Source organism: Molossus molossus, unplaced genomic scaffold (genome assembly GCF_014108415.1).
Source record: "Molossus molossus isolate mMolMol1 unplaced genomic scaffold, mMolMol1.p scaffold_m16_p_6, whole genome shotgun sequence".
In the NCBI taxonomy this organism is placed as follows: Eukaryota; Metazoa; Chordata; class Mammalia; order Chiroptera; family Molossidae; genus Molossus; species Molossus molossus.
In genome coordinates this window covers 112,606,634-112,628,596 of record NW_023425399.1, presented here as the reverse complement: position 1 = coordinate 112,628,596, position 21,963 = coordinate 112,606,634, and the positions used below count along the sequence as shown (strand labels likewise).

General features: G+C 43.2%; 1 protein-coding gene across 1 annotated transcript in view; it reads right to left on the bottom strand.

The window, feature by feature from the left end:
* CCDC102B (coiled-coil domain containing 102B) overlaps positions 1-21,963 on the bottom strand; it is a 142,178-nt gene that overhangs the window by 48,247 nt on the left and 71,968 nt on the right. The window contains 3 exon segments of the mRNA XM_036245972.1: positions 574-671; positions 21,710-21,844; positions 21,846-21,884. Coding sequence (XP_036101865.1) covers positions 574-671; positions 21,710-21,844; positions 21,846-21,884 — 272 coding nt within the window.

Below are 21,963 nucleotides of genomic sequence, written 5' to 3'. Positions count from 1 at the left end.
TAGAGTGCGAACCATATTGTTCGACGCCTCTGCCCACGTTTGCTTTGTATCGAGAATTATAACCACGTCCACTGTTACCTCTCTAGGGAGAAAACATTCTTCACACATGTCACCCCCACCACCTAGATAAAAACTCACATGTACACGTCTGTCAATGATGTGTACCTAAACCATTCCTTTTACTTAATACACTGCTTCTTTTACCAACAATCCAGCGAACAGTGCGGTTTACAACTTGCTTTTTTCTTGCAGATATGATCATTTTTTTCTGCTTTATGTGACATGTATTCTGGAAGTTCCTTCTGCCTTTCAGAAATTCCGCATCTTTTAGAACTGAAGTTGTTTTTGAATATTCAGATCGTCATTACTATACCATCCCACATCTATGAGGCAAAAGACAGTAAGAGCTAGAAGCCCATGAGTGCAAGTATTGGGCGTAAGCATCTTTCATGAATATTTCTAGTTAATGAAAATAATGTTACTGATATTTAAGAAAAAAATATGAAATAAAGATACCAAGATTTTCTTGTCTGAGGCCCCAATCTTGAATTGAACAGTTTGTGAAATAATTACCGGTTCTGCCTCAGTTCGGTTCCCACGTTTTCCTTTGCGTCTTTCTGTTCACCCAGAGATCTCTGGAGCTCTCGGGTCTGATTCAGGGAGTCAGCAAGCTGAAAGGAAAGAAGAAAACGCTTGACTTAAAATGATTAAGAAAATTCTTTTCAAACAGGCTGTATTTTTTTTTTTTTGGCATGGCACAGTCTTATCATTCATGTTTCCTTTTATGTATGCATGAATATATGGGAACATGCATTTATTTTTCAGCAATACAATCAATGCATATATTCAGTAATAAAATGAACACCTACATGGACTCTGGAATATCTGACATCTCTATCCGGGCACTCCCCCATTTCAGCTCTGCTCCCCCATTTCAGCCCTGCTCGTCTGCCTGAATCACTGTCCTGAAACTTGTGCTTATTATTTCCATGATTTTGAGAACATATAGTCTTAACATATATACATATTTAAGCGTAGCATATGTGTGTATCCATATAGCCACATACATATGCCAACTGTGTGAGTATGTGTATATATGTACAGTATATTGGTACAAATATATATATATTTTTTAATGTATTGTTTTCTTTTAGCTGTTTTTCACTTAAACATGAGAAATGAGTATCATACTAAATGCAACCTTCGGACACTAGCACTTTAAGTTTGGTTGCTGAGACATCTGTACTGGGTCTCAGCGGGTCTCGTTGGTGTCTGTCACACATGGTGGCATCGCATGCGTCAGCCACACGCCACACTCCTGTCCGAGACACTAGATGCTTCAGCCTGACACTGTTCTGAACATTCCTGCACGTGTGTCCTCTGCGTGCACAGTGTCTCCTGAGACCCATCTAGGCGGACAAGGGCCAGGGTAGCCTTTCTGCTATTTAATTGTACAAGAGAATGCCCCAAATTCTCCCAAAGTGGGTCACCGAAGACAATTAGAAGGAATCCGGTTTGAGCGCGCTTCGCCAACACTCCACGTTAAGTAAAACTTTCCCCAATTCCCGATTAAGGACGTTTTTTGCCGCCTCTTTATTTCTACTGGCTTAGTGCCTTATTCTGTGCCTTGAGGGCTTCTGCTCGTTCTCCTGTTTGGGGTTCTCCTCTTCTTTTTTACCTGTCCATGTTTTTGTTCAATCCGGCACGGATCCTTTGTCAATGATGTGTTTCAAATTTCTTCACCAAGTATACACGAAACTCATAACTTATTTTCACATTCACCGAAGAGATCTTTGGATGAAGGCTTACGTTATTAAATAACCTTTATTAATATTTTATCTTATAGCTGGATGTATTTAATAATGTTAAAAATACTCCCCTAGTCCAAGTGTAGAGAAATATTTATCTGTATTCTCAGCTAAACTTGATTCAGGTTTTGTATTTGTCACTTAGATCCTCACTCAAGCTGAAGTTAGTCTTTATATATTATATGCTGTAAATACCAGTTTTACTTTTCTACATAGAAACACATTTTAATAGGAGCATATATTAAATAAGTTGTTTCCCCTATTGATCTGATATATCAACCTGTCATATGTTATAATTTTATATATTCTATGTATAAAGTTTCTTTTATAAAGTCTACTTATACATCCTCCTTTGGGGGTCAGTGGACTGGACCCTTCGTCACAAATGCTGACGTACGGAGGCCAAATGCCTTCCCTTTCCAACCCCCTCAGGTCTTTGTAGACCCCGCGTTTCTTGGTCACTCTGTACAGGCAAGTGTTGAATTAGAAATGTATTTACAGAGCTTCTGCACTTCTCTAGTTCTATTTTTTTGCATTTGTTAATATATTGGGCTTATGTTTCATTTTAATAATTGTATATTACCTGAAGTTATTCAAATCAATGGCGTGCTGTTTCTTTTATTAGATGAGTGTTACAAAAGTATTTGCGTGAAATCATATCCTATCCATTACATAAAAGTGCTTATAAAATTTTGGTAGACTCGGTATACAGACTAATTTTTGCTTCTTGAATATTGCTTCTGTATTGTCATTATTTGAATAAGAGTCAGAATATGCAACATTTATGCCTTACTAAAGATAAATTTTTAGCAAGATTTTAATTCTAGTACATATGATCATGATAAAAATGAGAACAATAAGGTAATAGGCTGATAATAATGCCTGACTAATATTATTCTGGAACATTTCCATCTTCTTTCCTAAATATCTACTTGAAAACCCCGCTCATTTGGCATCACAGTGTCAGTTCCAAGGACAAGCCCTAAAGGATTTCATTTATATTTTTCTTCAATTTATAGTTTCAGCTTCCTTTCTATCATTTGGATTTCAATATATGAATACCAATATGGGATCTATGGCAACCGCTTGGAAAGCTTAATCACAGACAGGTACTGTTACATGTTTAAGGAATATCTTGGTCAAACGATATGAAATACATTATAGTTTGAATACAGTATGATACCTAAAATAATAAAAGTTATTTTATTAAATTCAAAAGTGGAGTAATCAGAGGCTATAAATGTTGTAATGCATCTGGGAGATGTATACCAAAAGTCTTAATGTTTATGTTTTTTATTCATCATGTATTGAACTGTCTGAAAAAAAATAATATTAGAAACATATACAAGCTCTTCTTTCACATTCATTTTTAGTACGATCATGAAATAGCCAAATTGATCTGAATAGTTACTAAAGGTATTATTTAATTATAGTCCATCACTCTGATAGAACATTCTGCAGACATTAAAATGTTTATTTAGCTTTCATAATGCTGCTTTATATTACTTCAGTTAAGAAAAAAAATCCTTACCACATTGTGAGCGGTGCATACCTCTTTCTTATGTAAAATTATTTTTTAAAATAATACCAAAATACTGGTGGTGCTTTTTAGATGCTGATAGGTCCTAAATCTGTGCCAAGATTTTATAAAATTTACAGTGAGAAATAAATGTACATCTAAATTAATTTTAAGCGTAATTTCAGTGCAATGCAAAGTGCTCAGGGTGCAATAGTGATGCATGTGGTCGCAGGTGGGACTCAGACTTCTGCATTTCGCTAAGTCCCGAGGTGATGCTGCTGCTGCTGGTCCTCGTGACCCACTGTGAGCAGAAGTCAACGCAGCCACCGGCCTCCAGGGGGGAGCCTTCCCGAGGTGCTCCCTCAGCCCGGCTGCACACCTTCATCAACGCATCCGATGGAATTTTAGGAGTCGTTTCTGTCTCTAGCTCTCACCCGACATCTAAATGATTAAGTTACTCTCACTTCTTTCATGTACTTACTGAAATCTCAGGCCAAATACCGTATTTAATAATGTAACCCGCACCCAAAGCAAGAACGCTACTATATTTTCTTGGTAACACTTGTAGGATTTATATTTTCTTTCTAACAGTTGTATGATTTATATATACACTGGCTTTCTGCACTGGGATGTAAGCTCCATGCAGAAGGGATCTATGATTCATTCATGTGTGGATTTCACGTGCTTAGAATAGTGTTTGCATGTTTTTTATTTTAAATAAGTAGGTGCTGGATAGGCTAAAGCAACAGATGTCACGCCACGTTTGTTAGATTGTTGCCAAGAAAGTAGAGCGTAATTTCTAAAGTTCTGTATCAGTATCCTGAAACATTTTTGTGGCAGATAAATGCAGCTCAATATTTACTGTGAGTACAGAGTAATAGCTTTGTTCCCATTACTGCTCTGGTAAGGCCCCGGGCAGTCTGGCTAACACCTGAGTCGATTCCCCCAAATTTATGATTCAAAAACGATATATTGAAACCATATCTATAATCTGATCAAGCTGGCAATGTAACAAGGTCCTGGCTGTAGCTTCAAGCCTTGGTGACATAGACACAATGACATCAGCTAAAAGGAGCTAGAATTCCTGGAAAATATTCATTTCTATCATTGAAGGGAAAAAAGGAAAACAAAGTCCTGGCTGGGGAGCTCAGCTGTTGGGGCATTATCCCAATCCGCCAAGGTTGCAGGTTCGATCTCCAGTCAGGGCACACACCAGAAGCGACCAACGGATGCAGGAATAGGTGGAACAACAAATCAATATTTTACTCTCTCTCCCTTCTTCTCTCTCTCAAATCAATCAGTAAAATTTTTTTTTTAAAAAAAGAAAAAAATCAGGAAAACAAAATGAAACAAACAAGACTAACAAAGCCTGTTAAATGTTGCAAACAATAGCACATAAGATCCCATTTTGGTTTGCATTCGAAATCTCTATCGAAATCTAACTGGAAAGCGGTTGATAATCAGTTTTGATACATCTTTCCATTAGCCACTGAACAGGACCGATTTCTGTCTCGGAAATTGAAGTGACATGTTGAGCATCGGGTATTCTGGCAGATCCTTCTGGCCAATCTGCTCCAATTCTGCTCCAGGGCAACCGCAGCCGGTGTCTTTGTAATCTGTCCAGCTTGGGAAGTGATTAAGCTAATGAGGAATGATGGCAGCAGTTCAGGTATGTTTCCTGTTCACGAATTCCCTAACCCTCACCCACGTGACACTGAGCCTCTGCAAGAGATGAGTGGGCATGACAAGTGGCCGCCTTCAATAATTAAGACTAACTTTTGTAGATACTTATCATTGGAACTGAACTATTCCAAACAGTTTTATTAAGGATTACACCTCAGTCTGCTCTTCCCCTGGAAACAAATAAAATCAGCGAAGTCAACCGAAGCATAAAACTAAAGCTTCTTAGTGATAGAAAGTGGTTTCCTTTGAGAAATTTTCTAAGTATATAGTTTGTGTTACGCGACTCTACTTATTTTTCAATGTAATAATTACAAGTCTTTCATTACAATATCTTGATCTTATTGACTACCTACATGGAAATTATTGAATGATTTAAATTCAGTGACTCCAAGTAATTATTACTAAGGTTGTAAAAATTAAAAAGTGATCTTATGTTAATAGAACATAAAATGTTCTGTGGTCTCGTAACCTATGATGGTAGGTGTAATCTACCAGAATTATTTATTAGTTTCCATACTGGCCTTTTTTTATACATATGTCATTAAATTTCACAGGACTTTCAAGTTTTTGTGGAACTGGCTACTAAATCTCACCAAGTACTTCCATGTAGAGTAGCTTCACCGTCTACTGGACAATCATTCAAATGTTTAGGAAATGTTAAGGAAACTAGCACTAGATATGTGTATGGCTGAAATAATTTATTGACCTTTGAGGTCTATACATTATAACTATTCTATCTAATGAGCTAAGGAAGCAAAGCGATTGTAGATACAGGGTTAATGAAATGAATATATTTCAGCTGAATAAATCAGTGTATTAGATTCCTTGGAGCAAAAGGTATGATGTTTGCTTATCAGTGGTTTGGCTTCATTGGGTAGTTTCTACAAAGAATGAAACAGATTCAGATCTGAGAGATTCCCATTTTGAGGAAGCTGTGTCTTTGGAAACCGGGAGACAGTCGCCTCTAGGTTTTATTTCTTACAGTTAACGGAATGATGGAAATTACATTCCTGGTGATCTGAACCAATAATTTCCCCAAAGTTTTTATTGTCATCTTTGTAACCAAAAGCCAGAATAACTTTCCCTGTGGCTGTGCTTGAGGGTTAGTGTCACTCTCTTTTGGGGAACACATGTGGGCAAATCTGTGGTAGAGCTCAACATTCTCAACGACAACAAAAAGGTATGAAAACAAGAATTAGAACAAAACACATTTGGAGAACTGACTCTCTAATGCTAATGCTTACTGAGAAGCTGTAGCCATCAAGACCATGTTTTACTGGCAAAAGAATAGCTATTTAGGCCAATGGAATAAAATTGTGTCCAGAGTCCAAAAAGAAACTATGGCATTTATGTTCAACTGGATTTTGACAAGGGTGCCAATATATTCCTAGAAAGGGATACATTTTGAAACAAATAAGCTTGGGGCAACTAGATATCCACAGGCCAAAGACGAAGTTGAATGTGAATGCCCACCTCATACCTCGTTTATAGAAATCAACTCAAAGTGGATCACAGATCGAAATATAGAACTAAACTATAAAATTCTTATAGAAAATCATAGGAGTAAATCTTCATGGCATTGACTTAGGCAATTTTTTTTATACACAACACCAAAACCACAAGCATCAAAATAAAGAAACAAGTTAGACTTCATTTAAATTATTTTTTAGAGTTTTATGCTCCACATACAACTGTCAAGAAGCTGAAAAGACAATCTGCATAATGAGAAAAAATACTTGCAAATCATGTATCTGAGAAGGGATTTGTATACAGACTATACAAAAGACAACTCAAAAAATACCCCAATTAAAAATGGGCAAATGATCTGAAGATATATTTTTACCAGGAAAATACAGAAATGGCCAATTAGTCCCTGGAAACAAGACCAACACCATTAGTCATTAGCGAAATTCAAATGAAAGCTACAATGCGTTACTGACTTACCTCCACAAGGTGTTATAATGAAAAAGAAGGATTCCAAGAGTGTGGAGAAACTGGAACCTGCAACTTAATGCCAAAAAGTAGAAACAACCCAAATACCAACGAGCTGAAGAATGAAGAAAATAATGTGGTGTAGCCTTTCAAAGGTATGTTATGTGTCATAAAGAGAATGAAGTGTTGATGATCCATGCTACAATGTGGACGACCCTTGAAGATCTGGTGCCAGGCGAAGGAAGCTATGATTCCATTTCTAGGAAGTGTCCAGAAGAGGCAACTCCATAGGGACGGGATGCAGATTCGTGCTTGTCAAGAGCTGAGGGTAAAGGGGGAACGGGGACTAATAGGGGGAACGGGGACAGGTGGCTAATAGGTCATTTCTCTCTGGGATGACGGACGCATTTAAAATTAGAGTGTAGTAATTATGGCACAACTCTATGATTTTACTAAAAACCACAGAATTAAATCAAACACTTTTAATGGGTGAAGGGTATGATCCGTGAATTAGATCTCAAAGAAGCTGTGAAAATAGGGGACAAAGGTAAATCTGGCAGGCATTTCAGTTGCTATAATATTTATATCGTTAAGCTAAATCAAAAGGGCCTCTTTTGTAGATACCGTAGGATTAAGTCAGGTGAATATACCCAGTGATTCCAATGTTCTTAAGAATGCTATCTTAAACAACTGCATCACTTGAATCTAGAATATTTCATTGCTTTATCTCTAGGTAGTGAACTTTTTAAAGAATTATGGGTAAATAGTCACTGATGCCTTAATAAGTCTAAAGAGTGCTGGCATGACTTTAGAAAGTATTAACCCAGACGATCTATGTGATTGACGTGTGCATACAAAGCGTTCTACTCAACAGTTTATTCCCAACACAGCTCAAGAGCGTAAACCAGCATCGTGACCGGTGGAAGGGAGGCACCTGGCAGCCTCTAGTGCTGGTGACTCTTAATTTGTGCCCTGAGGGACTAACATGGAGACTTTGTTCAGGGTGCCATAGCAACGGCAGAATCCAAGCAGTGACATCATGTGGCAAATCCTCGAGGGTCCCACTGAATCACGAGGGGCAGCGATATTGCAAGGGTGTGTGGAGTGTCATCTCGATAAGGACCCTTAATTGGCACTAATTTACCCGAAGTGAAGACCACGGATCATCTCTTTCCACAGAGTAGAACATTGTCATCCAGACGCGGGACAGAAAGGTAAGGGTATTGGATTTGTAACTAGGGTCTCACAAGGGTGTTGAAGTGGGTCTTTGTTAAGACCAACTTCCAGTTGAGGAACATGCTAAGTTGTTTGTGTAGAGAATGACAATAGTTTTCCTAACACCAAAGGGAGAGACAGGGCTCTGTCACATAATATTGATTTTCCTGACACAACACTTGAATTTGATCATCCTATGGTACGTTTCCCACTCTCCTCTCTGAGGAGCTGGAGCCCCGAGAAAGTGCTCAGGGACACACCCGCCTCCCCCCTGTTCTGCTGCACTCAGGTAACACACAGCAGATGTCTGTTTTCGGGAGGAAGCTTTGGGAGCGCACGGGCCACGTGCCCCCTTGCCTTTGGATGCTGGAATGCATTCCAACATCATGAAACTCAGGGATGTGCAACTGCCATTTGTGTCCTTAATTTCAATCTGTTCTCACATGTCCCGGACCAGCAGGCTTACTTTCCATCTACTGGTGAATATATGGTTAAAAATCCCGTGTTCCTCCTCATTGTTTTAAGAACAACAGAAAAGAAATGGCAGAAAACCCAGCAAAGATGAAATGAGATTAAAAACACACAATTCTCTTAGAGGAATTTAGACGTTCAGAGCAAGAGAATTCAGCACAAACGACTCTGTCCTACTGATGATAACGTGATTGGGAAGCTCTGTGTTCCAGCTGCTAAGGTGCAGCCCAGGCGTTAAGATGGTGCCTGTCACACCTTGGGCTATCCACAGAGGTGACAAGCGAGTGAGTCAGAGCAATCTGCCTCCACAAAACACAGGAAATGGCAATTTTCTCATTTTATTAAGAGCCACATGACTGGCATCCAAATATAAAAAGGAAAAACAAATCAGGAACAAATGGAATAGTTACGGAAGCAGTCAATACTCTTGGTTAATTGATTGCAACTACGGCTCACACTGTTGTTATTAGAGCAATAATTAGATGTCCTACGTTAGAAAGAAGAGAAAAAAGGGGAGGGACATCTGGGATGCTCTCAACAATACAGATAAAAACATTAATTTTCTTTCCAAATAAAATTCATGTAAACAGTAAGAAGAGACACAGAAAAGCGTGTTTTATACATAGCAGACTACAAGTAATACAGTCAGAAATATAAATTATGTGAAAAAAACCAGTAATAATTTTGACTGACCTAAAAATTCAAGAACCAATGTGTAATTTTTCGCAGAGGAAAGGGAGGGCATTGTAGTCTAATTTGTTTTTGAAATTTAGAAGAGAACCGCTGTGTCTCTAAAAAGGACTACAAGCGGGATATTATTGATAACAGAGGAACTGTTTCCCTCTACAATACAAGAGCTTTCTGGATTTCCACTTCCCGTGATGGAGAAACACATGCCGGGACGTGACCTATCCTCCAATGCGAATGACTTAACTCCCACGTGAATGAAGACCTTTGGTTCATAGGCAACTAAAAGCCTTTCTGTGGGTTCCTTTCCCGAGATAGACTAGGAGACAAAATAAACTAAATACTTCTTTTATTGAGTAAGTTTCAAATAGAAATCCTTATAACAAAACATATGTTCATCCTCTTAAAGCGAAGAGACATGTTGATTAGTGTGTGAACTTTTGCCCACAGAACCTATGTTTTTGGTCACATTCTTAGGGAAGATAACCCTCATTATCTGTTGAATTCTATTTAAGCTTCCGAGTTCCAAACTTCCTGCATTTGTCTACGATAATTTTTGTAGTTATTTCGTAGTGGGTCCAATTATCTCTATCTTTCCAGTTCTCTCTCCTCCAAGAAACTTATTGATTAATTTCCTCTGAATAATTTTGATTACTATTCTCAGGGGTTAACTGGTACATTAGGATAAGTGTTTAAAATCGAGTAAAATATATTTAAATTTCATTTTACATATTTCCTAGCAAAAAAAAAAAAAGTTTATGATCGACTTAGGTTTTTCTCTATCACCAAGTTAAGCTACTTTAAATAATAGGAGTAGTAAGTAGAAACGTAGTCATGATTTACAAAATTATTGAAGAATGAAGACGACATTCCTCCCGCTAAAGAGAGAGTAGAGTACAGCTGTCACACCTTCAATCTAATTTCACTCTGACACATCACTTCCAGCCATAGTATCAGCGATGTTACCAGGGTCAAAGAGACCCTTCACCCCGTCTGATGGGAGGTAGACAGACCACCGACACTCAAAGCTCACTGCTCCAAACAAAGCCGGTCCCCATGCTGCGTAAACACCGGCGACGGGACAGTACGCGGTCCCCATGCTGCGTAAACACCGGCGACGGGACAGTACGCGGTCCCCATGCTGCGTAAACACCGGCGACAGGACAGTACGCGGTCCCCATGCTGCGTAAACACCGGCGACAGGACAGTACGCGGTCTCAGCCGAGCAAGGTTCAGATTCCGAAAGTTGACACCATTGCTTTGACCCTCCGTTCACCGTAATGGGGGCCTAGCATCTGAGTCACCGGGCCCAACCGGACATTTTCTCTGCCATGTATTTTCTATACACCTACAAAGTTAGGGTCGTGAACACGGCAGAAAGGGAATCTTAGGGAGGTGAGTTAGACCTCACGGTCCCCCAGGAGGGTTCTCCGGGCCCTTCAAGGTTGAGAGCCGCTGGTTGAAAGAATGTTTTCCCGACAGAGGTCCCAGCAAGCTGGCTGGGCTCCGAACATGACTGGGGTGCTTTGGCTGGAAGTTTCCAGAAGCAGTACGACGATTCCCTTGCATGGCTGGCCCATACCTCCGTGCACGGAAGTCACATTTCAGGGGAAAACACGCCCCCCGACGCTGGACAAGGAGGCTGTCATCTGGGCGGCGACATAACATATGCTTCCCATGAGCCAGCCGGAGTGCTGCTGTCCACGGCACTGAGGACCAGCTGGGGACAGTCCCACAGAGTCCTCACGGGACTGCCCGGGCTCCAGCCCCCTGGGAAGACGCTGCTGTCCACGGCACTGAGGACCAGCTGCGGACAGTCCCAGGGAGTCCTCACGGGACTGCCCAGGCTCCAGCCCCCTGGGAAGATGCTGCTGTCCACGGCACTCAGGACCAGCTGGGGACAGTCCCAGATGGTCCTCACGGGACTGCCCAGGCTCAGCACAGCCCCCTGGGAAGGCGCTGCTGTCCACGGCACTGAGGACCAGCTGCGGACAGTCCCAGGGAGTCCTCACGGGACTGCCCAGGCTCAGCACAATCCCCTGGGAAGGCGCTGCTGTCCATGGCACTGAGGACCAGCTGCGGACAGTCCCAGGGAGTCCTCACGGGACTGCCCAGGCCCCACACAGCCCCCCCCTGGGAAGGCGCTGCTGGGGAAGAGAATAAATGAGAGCAAACAGATCCGCCTGAAACCCACGCGAAAGCGCGGAGTGGGAGATGGATGGGAAAAGTTCAGGAATGCTGCTGACTGTCCAACGGCAACCACTGCCTTTGTCCTTGAAACACATCGACGTTGCCCTTCGTACGGGGCCACGGACTGCAGGCCCTCCACCCACAGAGGCCGGGGGAGACGGTCTCCAGGGATCTGATAAGATAAAGATCAGGCAACTCCTTGGGGTTCTTCTGGCTCCTCAATTTGGGTGAGAATTATTTAACTACTAACATCTTAAAGTATTTTATATTAAGATAACCATTTTATGTAACACAAAGAAAATTCTAATTAAAAAAAAAACTGTACACATCAAAGAAACGCTGTGTTATTAAGAGCCTAGTACTAATTCAGTCTCTTTGTTATCCAGGGAATTTCGTGAAAAATTGCTGTCACAATCAGCCACCCGCTGTTCTACTTTCATCAGAAAACCCTATTAACTATATACCTATATTTAGGACTGCAATTACACGTCTCCATTTGAATATTTTTCATGTAAGTTGAGGTTTATTTCGTAGCAGACCACGTTCTAACTGAGAAGGAGCTATAAGGCATTCAGTTTCGTATACTTAGTACCTAAAAGTAAACGCAGTTTGGTAGTAGAGATACAGAAATTAAGTACTAGAACAGATTTTTAATTGACTGTAAATTTAATAGACTTGCAGCATGTAGGACTTCAGGGGACTTTTAACAGACTCTTCTCTAGAGCAGCTCAGGTCTGCGCAGACGTGGAGGGGAAGGAGAGTTCTCACGTGCCGGCGCGTCCACTCTCGTCCCCACCCGTCTGCCCTGCGCTGGCGTGGGACAGCCCAGCCCAAGGATCCTGTCTTGAGCAACCCTGGCAGGCAGGCGGCTTGGACCCGAGGCTCACCTTTGTGATATCTGAGGAATATAAGACGTAAAGAAAGTGAGGATTGGTTTTATATGAAGCGGGGGAGGAAGACAGGAGTCGCAAAGGACCACCGTTTTGCCTGAGCAGTGGCCTAACCAGAGGAACAGGTTAAAGACATGACTCAGAGTTCTCCGCACACAGACGGTATCCAAAGCCCGAGGCTGCAGACCTGCCCTGGGCGGTGTGGTCGGATCGCTGAAGGGATATAACCCCGGAGACATGCAGGTAGAATCGGGAGATGAAAGGAAACGAACAAGACAGAGCAAGACGACAGCGGAAGGTGAAACAAACTCAAGAAAGGCTGAGTCTTCTAGACGCCCAGGGGTCAAGTACTTTAGGAATGGGACTCACTGGCCGGGTCAGATTATTGCCACGTGTTGAGGAAGGTGAGCCTGAGAACAGACCGCTGGTTTACAGTGCGTTGAACCCCTGTGACTTGGACGACTGCTCTTGGGGAGTAGACTTGGTCAGAACATCTCTGGTGCGGTTAGAGAGAAGGAAGATACAGACCAAATGCATCTCTGTCCAGGTGTTTGTGGTAAAAGGGGGGAGTGGGATTCTGTAGCAGCAGCAGCAATGCAGCGTGTGATTACAGGGAGCTGGCTCATGTGAGCACTACTTAAGTATGAAATCTTTGAATGTACATGGATGTGTGTACGTACATAGACACAGGTTTCCCCCACTACCCGAAAGCAGTATTCCTATGAAAACTGTACTAATTCCAACCGGCCTGCAGGGGAGTACCCCTCTTCCAAAAGTCGCCTTTGCACCAGCCCACATTCAGAGATTTTGGTGCAGCAGGACGAGAGAGGCTCTGCTCCCCAGGGAAGGCCTCCCACGGGAGACCCAATCAGCACCTGCTTTCGCTCACAGTGAGATCCGAAGAGGAGGTTCACTGGTACCAACAAAGCAAAGCTGAATTCCAGGAGGGGAGAAGCTAGCGGGGCCGTGGTCCAACCCTCTCCACGGGCCTTCACCCTCCCTGGCTTCCCCCAGCTCCTCTCTGGCACATGTTCTGCACACGCATGACCCGGACAGGTGTCCGCTGAGAACACGCGTGACGGGTGTGGTTGGCCACCCAGCCCTGCAGGGAATGGATGTGGGGACATCGGAGGGCGCTGCTGGGGTGAAGGGAGCAAGACTGATGGACGACGGCAGGGAAGGGGACCCCTCAAATCACACGTGGAAGGGGGTGGAGTTATGAGAACAACCCAGATCAGACCTAGATGAAAACTGGGGTGCTGGCTGCTGCTTGTGCCGGAGTTGCCTGTGGGGCCTTCCTGGGGAGACGCGGCGGCAGCCCTGAGGAATGCTGGCCCTGTTCGGGGTGCAGGTGGGGTGTTGGGCAGCAAACAACGAAAACAAACCCGTAGGCACTGGAAGGAAAAGAAACGTAGCACGCTGTCCGGGCACCTGTAAACACCACCATCCCGACATGCAGTCGATTTCACTGTAGACGCTTCTGCCTGACTTGCTCTGCTGCACCGGAGACCTCTCCCTGGGAGCACCCAAGTGTGTTTAGACATCTAACAGAGGTGACGGAGTATTAACCAGTAAAGGAACTGGACTGCTTTTAACAGTGCGGCCCAGAGCCGGGGTCTGTGGTGATGCCTGTGTCCCCACGGGAACCCACAGTTGGCCTCTTTCCTTGAAATTTCTTTTTTTCATCCTCACCTGAGGACATTTTCTCCATTTTTTGTTCAGATGGGGGGGGGGAGAGAGAAACATTGACGTGAAAGGGACACATCGAGTGGCTGCCACCCACATGACCAACCAGGGCCGGGGACAAACTGCAACCGAGGTACGTGCCCTTAGCGGGAACCAAACCTGGGTCTCTCCGGACCGCAGGCCGACGCTCTAACCACCGAGCCAAACAGGCCAGGGCTTGTTCTTTCTTTTTAATCTTACCTGCAACGCCACATCTTTTTCATCGACAGGTGGGCTTTTCGGTCTATCGCTATCCTCACAATCTTAAAACGAGCAGAGCGTAAATGAATGAGATTTCACCCGACTACGTTTCAGTGTAGGGAAGGATTGCTGTGTCCTTCCAAACGCGGGGTTGTTTGAAAACCAGCCGCTAATTTAAGTAAGTAATGTTCTGTGGGTTTCAACAAAGTGTCTCTCACCTTCATCCTCGCCGAGGATGTCGGACTTTTGAAAGGATTCACCTTCTTGACACCTGAGGCATGAACATGTGAGGCCCGAGTTCGCTCAGCTGCAGTGAGGAGGTGGTGACTGCTGAGAGCACAGCCACACCCACAACATTCAGCGAAACACTCACAGCGGGGGGTGAGCTTACACTGCTGACAGTCTCCTGGGCTTCCCATCTGCTTGTGGGTTTTTCATCTCTGGAGTTTCTGTCAGAGGTAGAAGAAGACATTACTTTTGTGTATTACAATTCTAACAGGTACCCGCTCCAATGGAATAAGGGTCTCTCCGCAGCGGCTCCCCACTTTATTCAGCTCTGCTGGTCACATCGGTCAGGATGAGCGCTACGAATCTGAGACTCAGCGGTGGCTGGAGCCTTTTCTCATTAGACTCGTGGTTCTGACAACGACTAGACATTAGAAGTATTTGAGAAGCTTTAAAAAATGCTCATGCCCGGGCCACCCCATAACAACTGTCTCAGATTCTGGTGGTGAGACTTGAATATGAGTATTTTCTAAAATCGTCCAAAGTATTTGTTGTTCCACAATCACTGGCTTAGACGTTAACCCTTGTACTGGGACTGCATTTGTCTGTCGCTGTAATCTTATTCCTAGTGCTGCACTGAGCCCCTCGATCAATAAGTGTTAGTTCGAGGGAAAAATCCACAAATTGGTTAAAGCGTGAACCTCACCTTCAAGGTAGGTGACTCTTCTCCTTGCTACAGAATGTTTATCCTGCAATTACTACATTAACTCTCACCCACTGGCTTGTGAATTAGAGGCATCTCCTGGCCCCGCACTACTTTACCCCTGACTTACATTTCTTTTAACACAAAATATTCACTGACATTTCGAAAGTCCTCTCGTTTATGGAAGCTACAAGTAAAAAATAGAGAAAAGTCCACAGTAAGTACTGGATTCCACTAAGAGAAAAGAGTTAGTTCAGCAAAAGGAAAAATCTGAAATAAAAAGTAAATCCAATTAGCAGCTCAGCAAATCGAGTGGTTTTATAAATAAGTAATATGATGTTTCACATACTGTGCCTCAGTTGAGATGACAAAGATGTTGCATTTGGATCTTATCAACATTCCCACAAGCTGACCTATCATGGAGGATCACAGACAACTGGTAAGACTGTTTATATATGAAGAGCCAAGTTACCTTATCTTTTAACCAAAGAATTCCACTTACAACACTTCTGTTTTCTCCAGTGGGAATAATGATGCACACATAAAAGTAGTCATAGTAGAGTTATGCAGGGACTCCAATGACTTTCAATCAGGGAAGATTAATTGATTGAATCAACTTATATCCAAGGAAACAAACATTATTCCAGCCCTTGAAATACCAACTATGAAACCAGCAACCTGAAAACTGGTTGTGGTCATTGATAAAGTGGAGGATATGGTGTATGTTATTTGCAAACAATGACTGCAATTATGCATAAAATTGTCTAGGTGTTTGAAGTCGGTATAGTGAAGTAATATGATGCTAGGGTGGGGTGATAGTTACATTTTCCCTTTGTTTTTCCTTCTTATATGATATAATATTGCTTTACAAAGTTTAAAACATTAAAAAAAATTTTTTTTCTTTATTGATATTAGAGTGAGAGGAAGGAAGAGGGAGAGAGAGAGAGAGAGAAACATCAATGAGAGAGAACATCGATTGGCCGCCTCCTGCATGCCCCCCACTGGGGATCTGGCCCACAACCTGGGCATGTGCCCCGACCAGGAATCGAACTGGCGACCTCTTGGTGCAGGGGTCGCTGCTCAACCACTGAGCCACACCGGCCGGGCAAAAGTGTAAAAGATTTCTTAGCAAACCGTATCTCATTTTGTCTTGCAGCCTTCCTGATACTAGTTCTACGGTGCAGAGCACCCGTTGTGTATTGGTAACTGTTTATATTGTACTCCTTGCTTCTTTTCTGCTAGAGACACGAACTTGTGAGTTCTGCTTGCATCCGTTCTGTCTCTAACAGCTTTGCTTATTGTGTTAACCTATTATTCATTAGACTGCTTTGTCCACCATATTTATTGGGTTGGCCAGTTATTTTGGTTTGTTAGTGGAGACATGTATGTAATGGGTCCTGCACTATGGTAATTCAGTTCCCATTACATTTTCCCTTTATATAATGTAATATACATTCCCAGAAAGACTTCAATGAAAGGATGAAAAAAGAATGTTTAGCTTCTAACAAATATACATAAAATTAAATTTTTTAAAAAGAATTTGCTTAAAGAAAAGCAACTCATCCAGAAAAGAAAAAATATTTAATTTGCTTTTTTTTTTGTTTTTTATCCTCACCCGAGGACATTTTTCCATTTTTTGTTCGGGTAGAGTTGGAGGAAGAGAGAGAGAGAAACTGCAACCGAGGTACGTGCCCTTAGCGGGAACCGAACCCGGGTCTCTCTGGACCACAGGCCAACGCTCTAACCGCTGAGCCAAACCAGTCAGGGCCAATTTGCTTTTTAATCAGACCCTGGGTGTTCTCTTATGGCCCCAAAATATCTATTCTTTGTGCCTTAGAGAGGATTAAGATCTCATTTTCATTTATTTAAAATCTGTTGACTTGAGGGAGTTAGAAACTTTGTGTTTGCAAGTTGTAATTAAACATTAAGTTTAACTAATTGCAATTTGAAGAATTTACTACTCTGAAATCAAAAAGCTCAGCAGAATTTTCTTTGCTTCTCAATGATAAGTCAAATTGTGGAAATGCTGACTGCTGTTTAATGTAAAATCTTATTTCCATGAAGAATATTTCATTCCCAGCCACCCAAAACAGTGATGACCTTAATCAGAGAAAAAAAGACCTTACTACAATAATCAAATCATCCAGATTACAAAACTAATACGTGTTAATAGTGCATTGGGCTAGTCCTTTCTGGTGACCATCTGATTGAATGTATAGATGAAGAATATTAAAATATTCTGTGTGTTGAATGTACATTTCTATGCATCTATTTCTAGGCATCAGATATGACCTCTATCCAAATACTTCTCCTTATGGAACTGTGGTTCTAAAAGATTCTTCTAGAAAGCAGCACAAATTTCATTTGCCAAATAAATCACATGACCATGCCCACCGTTCATGCTTAGGACTATATCTCTCCCACAGAAAAGGATTGCAAATATTAAAACACACACATGCACACACACACACTCATTCACACTCACTCACATACATGATGAGAGAGCACATCCTCTTGGTCACAAACTATTTGTTTCCCCTCCCTACTTTATTCAACAATTTCTACCCTTTCTGCAAGAAAACTTATCCAAGCGATCTTCCAATCACAGTATTGTTCTCAAGGTCAAAGATCTACTAGTGTCTGCCTCAGATCTCCACGGCTTCTCTTGCTCCGGAATTGTACCTGCTCAAAAGGCATGTGTTGCACCTTCCCCTCCACAATATAATGTAGCAAAACAAGGAAAGGACAATTGCATGAAAACACCCATACAGAAGGGATAAATATTCAAAATAACAACGACATTTGTAACAACCAGAAAAAATAATCCAAAAACGTATGTGGAACCACAGAAGACCCCAAGTAGCCACAGCAATCTGGAAAAGAAGAACAAAGTTGGAGGTATCATGCTATCTGATATAAAACTATATTACAGGGCCATAGTAATCAAAACAGAATGGCACTGGTATAAAAACAGACACATGGATCAGTGGAACAGAATAGATAGCCCAGAAATAAACCCATACTTATATGGTTAATTAACCTATGACAAAGGAGGCAAGAATATACAATAGACTAAAGACAGACATTTCTATAAATAGTGTTGGAAAAACTAGACATATACATGCAAAAAAATAAAACTGCTTTCTTATACCATATACAAAAATAAACACTTAATTTATTAAACACTTAAATGTAAAACTCAAAAACATAAAATCCCTAGAAGAAAACATAGGCAGTAAACTCTTTGACATCACTCTTAGTCATAATTTTTTTTGGATGTCTTTTTGGTCAAGGAAAACAAACAAACAAACAAACAAAATAGATGTATTTACATCACACTAAAAACATCTGTAAAGTGAAGGAAACCATCAACAAAAGGAAAATACAACCTACTGAATTGGGGAATATATTTGTTAATGATACAGGTGATAAGGGGTTAATATAAAAAAATATGAAGAGCTCATACAACTTAAACACACACACACACACAAAAACATTCCAATTAAAACATGAACAGAGGACCCGAACAGACATTTCTCCCAAGAGGACATACAGATGGCCAATAGACATGTGAAAAGATACTGCAACACAACATCACTAATCATCAGGGAAATACAAATTAAAACCACAATAACATATCACCTCATACCTGTCAGAATAGTATCAACAATAAATCAACAAGTAGTGGCAAGGATACGGAGAAAAGGGAACTCACATGCGCTGTTGGTTGGATTTCAAAGTGCTGAAGCCACAATGGAAAACAGTATAGAGGTTTCTCAAAAAATAAAAATAGATCTAACTTACAATCCAGCAATTCCACTTCTGGATATTTAACTAAAGAAATCCAAAACACTAATTAGAAAAGATGCATGCAGTCCTATGTTCATTGCCGCATTCTTTACAATAGTCAAGAAATGTAAACAACCTAAATGTCCATCAAGAGACAACTGGAGAAAGAAGTGGAACATGCATACAATGGAATATTACTTGGCCATCAAAAAGAAGAAATCCTGCCATTTGCAATGGCATGGATGGATCTTCGAGGGTATTTTGCTGTTTTGAAAATGAAAATCCGAGCCTGGAAGTCAGAGAACCACTTACAGTTCTACATCACCTCACATATCTCTAAAGCTCACCAACACCTTTCTGGGTTCATGTCTCTGAGATACAAATGCACCAATAGCAAATGGGAGATAGCAGGTACACACCCATTCACTAAATCCCACAAGCTTGTTCTGCACGTCACCTGTCTTGCAAGGTATTTCAGGGAACGAATATACCATACATGACGACACCACAGCACGGGTGGCCGACGATGGCCTTCAGCAAGTTTTCTAGCCTCTCCTTCGGGCACTGGAGCCAATTTCACAGAATTTAAAATCTCTTTGTTGTTGTTGGAATGACCAGAGCAGTCAGCTTTAAGTTTTCCTGTAGTAATAAATAAACAAATCCAAAATGTCAGTGGCCTGCCGCCACAAAAATGATTTTTCCCAGCGAAGTCTCTCCTACTCCGTGTCCTCTTCATTTCAGGGTTCGTGCTGAGAGAATACTGTCCGTGTGGTACCCGTGGGGCTCGCGACATCAGACATCGCAGAGACACGTGGGAAAGCAAGCACGACAGAGCCCTGCGTGGGCTGTCCAAGCCCTGATTACGGACACACAGCCTCTGCTCAGAAGGCACAGCAACCGTGCCAGGCCAGCCCGATGCTGATGGTCTGGGACGAGCAGCTCTTTTGCAGAGAGGTGCCGATAACCTGACCGTCCGCAGAACCACGACCGTCGCTCCCCGCACACGAACAGCCTGCTGACCAGCCCTCCGGGAACTCGGGCTTCAGGAGCCTTAGGACCCTGCACAGTTTTATCATTTCCTTGCCAATGGCTCAGTCCCAAGCAATTTTTAAAGCCTCTACTGACACACACACAGGTTTACTGATCGTCATGTCAGACAAGGACTTGCAGGTTGAAACCATTCACAGGAATAACAGCCACGGTTCTCTTGAGACTTGCTGCTGCATTCCTCTTCCGACCTGCGGCCCGCGGTCCAGCCCTCCGCACGCACACAGGCAACGGGCAGCATGTGTCCCCACGGGAAGACATCAGGGGTGCAAGGCCCACCCACAGGCCCACACAGTGAAGAGCAGGAGCCGAGCGGGGGCCTCGCTGGGCAAACCCTTCCCAGGCATGGACTGTGATCAGGGAGGACATCTAGTTTGCCTGACTGGAATACTTTCGGTTAAAAAGTAACCCCCCAAATGCGGAGTGTTCTCTTATCTCATGACCCCTTGTGATATTAATTCAGTTTTATTTCTCCAATTCCCAGCTGCTGGGCACTACCTGGAAACTCTTCTAACTGGGGAACCACTGGGTGTCTGGTTGGGTGGGTGGTTGGTCTGGACTCGGGCAGGTGCAGGGACTCGAACACCACCTGCAGTAACTGTTGCCGTGTGGTGACGGTCGCACCATCACACTGACCGTCGGGACTGTGCTTTGTTCAGAAAACTCTTTCTTTGCAGCTGCAGCTGAAACCACCTGTCTGTGGCAGGTAGGCCCCGAGGACATCACACTGAGGCCTCTCCCACACTCCATCAGCCATTAGTGAGCGGACCTCACACGACACAGGACGGCTATGCTCCCGTCAACACCACAGAGCACAGGGGAGAGTGTGTATCACAACCTGTGTCGTGCTGTAGAATCACAACAAATACCGTATTTCCCTGATACGTAGGCTGAAAGTTAACACACCGAGCCTCGGTGATCCTGTGCCCATACATCAACACACACACACACACACACGCACACGGGCATGTGCCCACGCTGAAAATATTTGAATTGTTCAAATCAAAACCAAGTGCAGCCTGAGCCCGAAGGCACCCTGAGCAGACAGAATTGGTGGGTCACCCACAGCTTCATGCTGCGTACGTGACGAGGCCAGCTTAAGCCGGGTCACTTCATGCTCATGCCCCTGGGCAGCCTTGCAGAACTCGGACTGTTCCCCAGGGTCAGTGGGAGGGAGCCCCTGCAAAGTCCCGCAGCCTAACCACTCGCTGCCAAGGACAGTCGCTGCCTCCTCCCTCCGTCGCTGCTTGGTGACAGCACCCCTGAGCCACACCGCGTCTCGGTGCGTGTCCCCCTGGTTGCCAGCTGTCCCTTCTGTGTGCCCGGTAAACCTGGACTGATTGCCACCTCGGTGATTTCCTGCTTTGACTCCAGCTACTTCTACACCCTTGAGAGAAACCCCAGCATGTGGGTAAAAATACACTCTCAGCACCACAAGGGTGAGCGTGTTGTCTCGGTCATATTTTCTTTCCTTTCAGTAAGTTACATTTGTAAACTGATGTTGGTGTTTAAGATGCCAAGATTTTTATGCCAACGAAAGCCCTCTGCCAGTAGGGGAGACAATGCTTTCAGGACGCCCTGGAAAGCTACTTTGACGTTGTCTGGCGTAGCTGACTCGGGGTACCTGCTCCGGCTTCTGGTGGAGCCTCTGTCTGAGGCCTTCCACGCGGGACCGCAGCGTCTCGGCTTCGGCCGCGTTCCGGGCGGCGCGGTGGCTGGCGTGCGTCAGCTCTGCTGCTGTCGCCTGGTGCCGGCCAGCCGCTGAGTCTGCGGCGGGCGTGTTGCGGGGCCAGCAGTTCCTTCAAAACAAAGCAGGGACCCCGCTGTTGACAAGGGACGCCACTAAGGCGGAAGGATAGCAACTTCTTTGGGCACCGG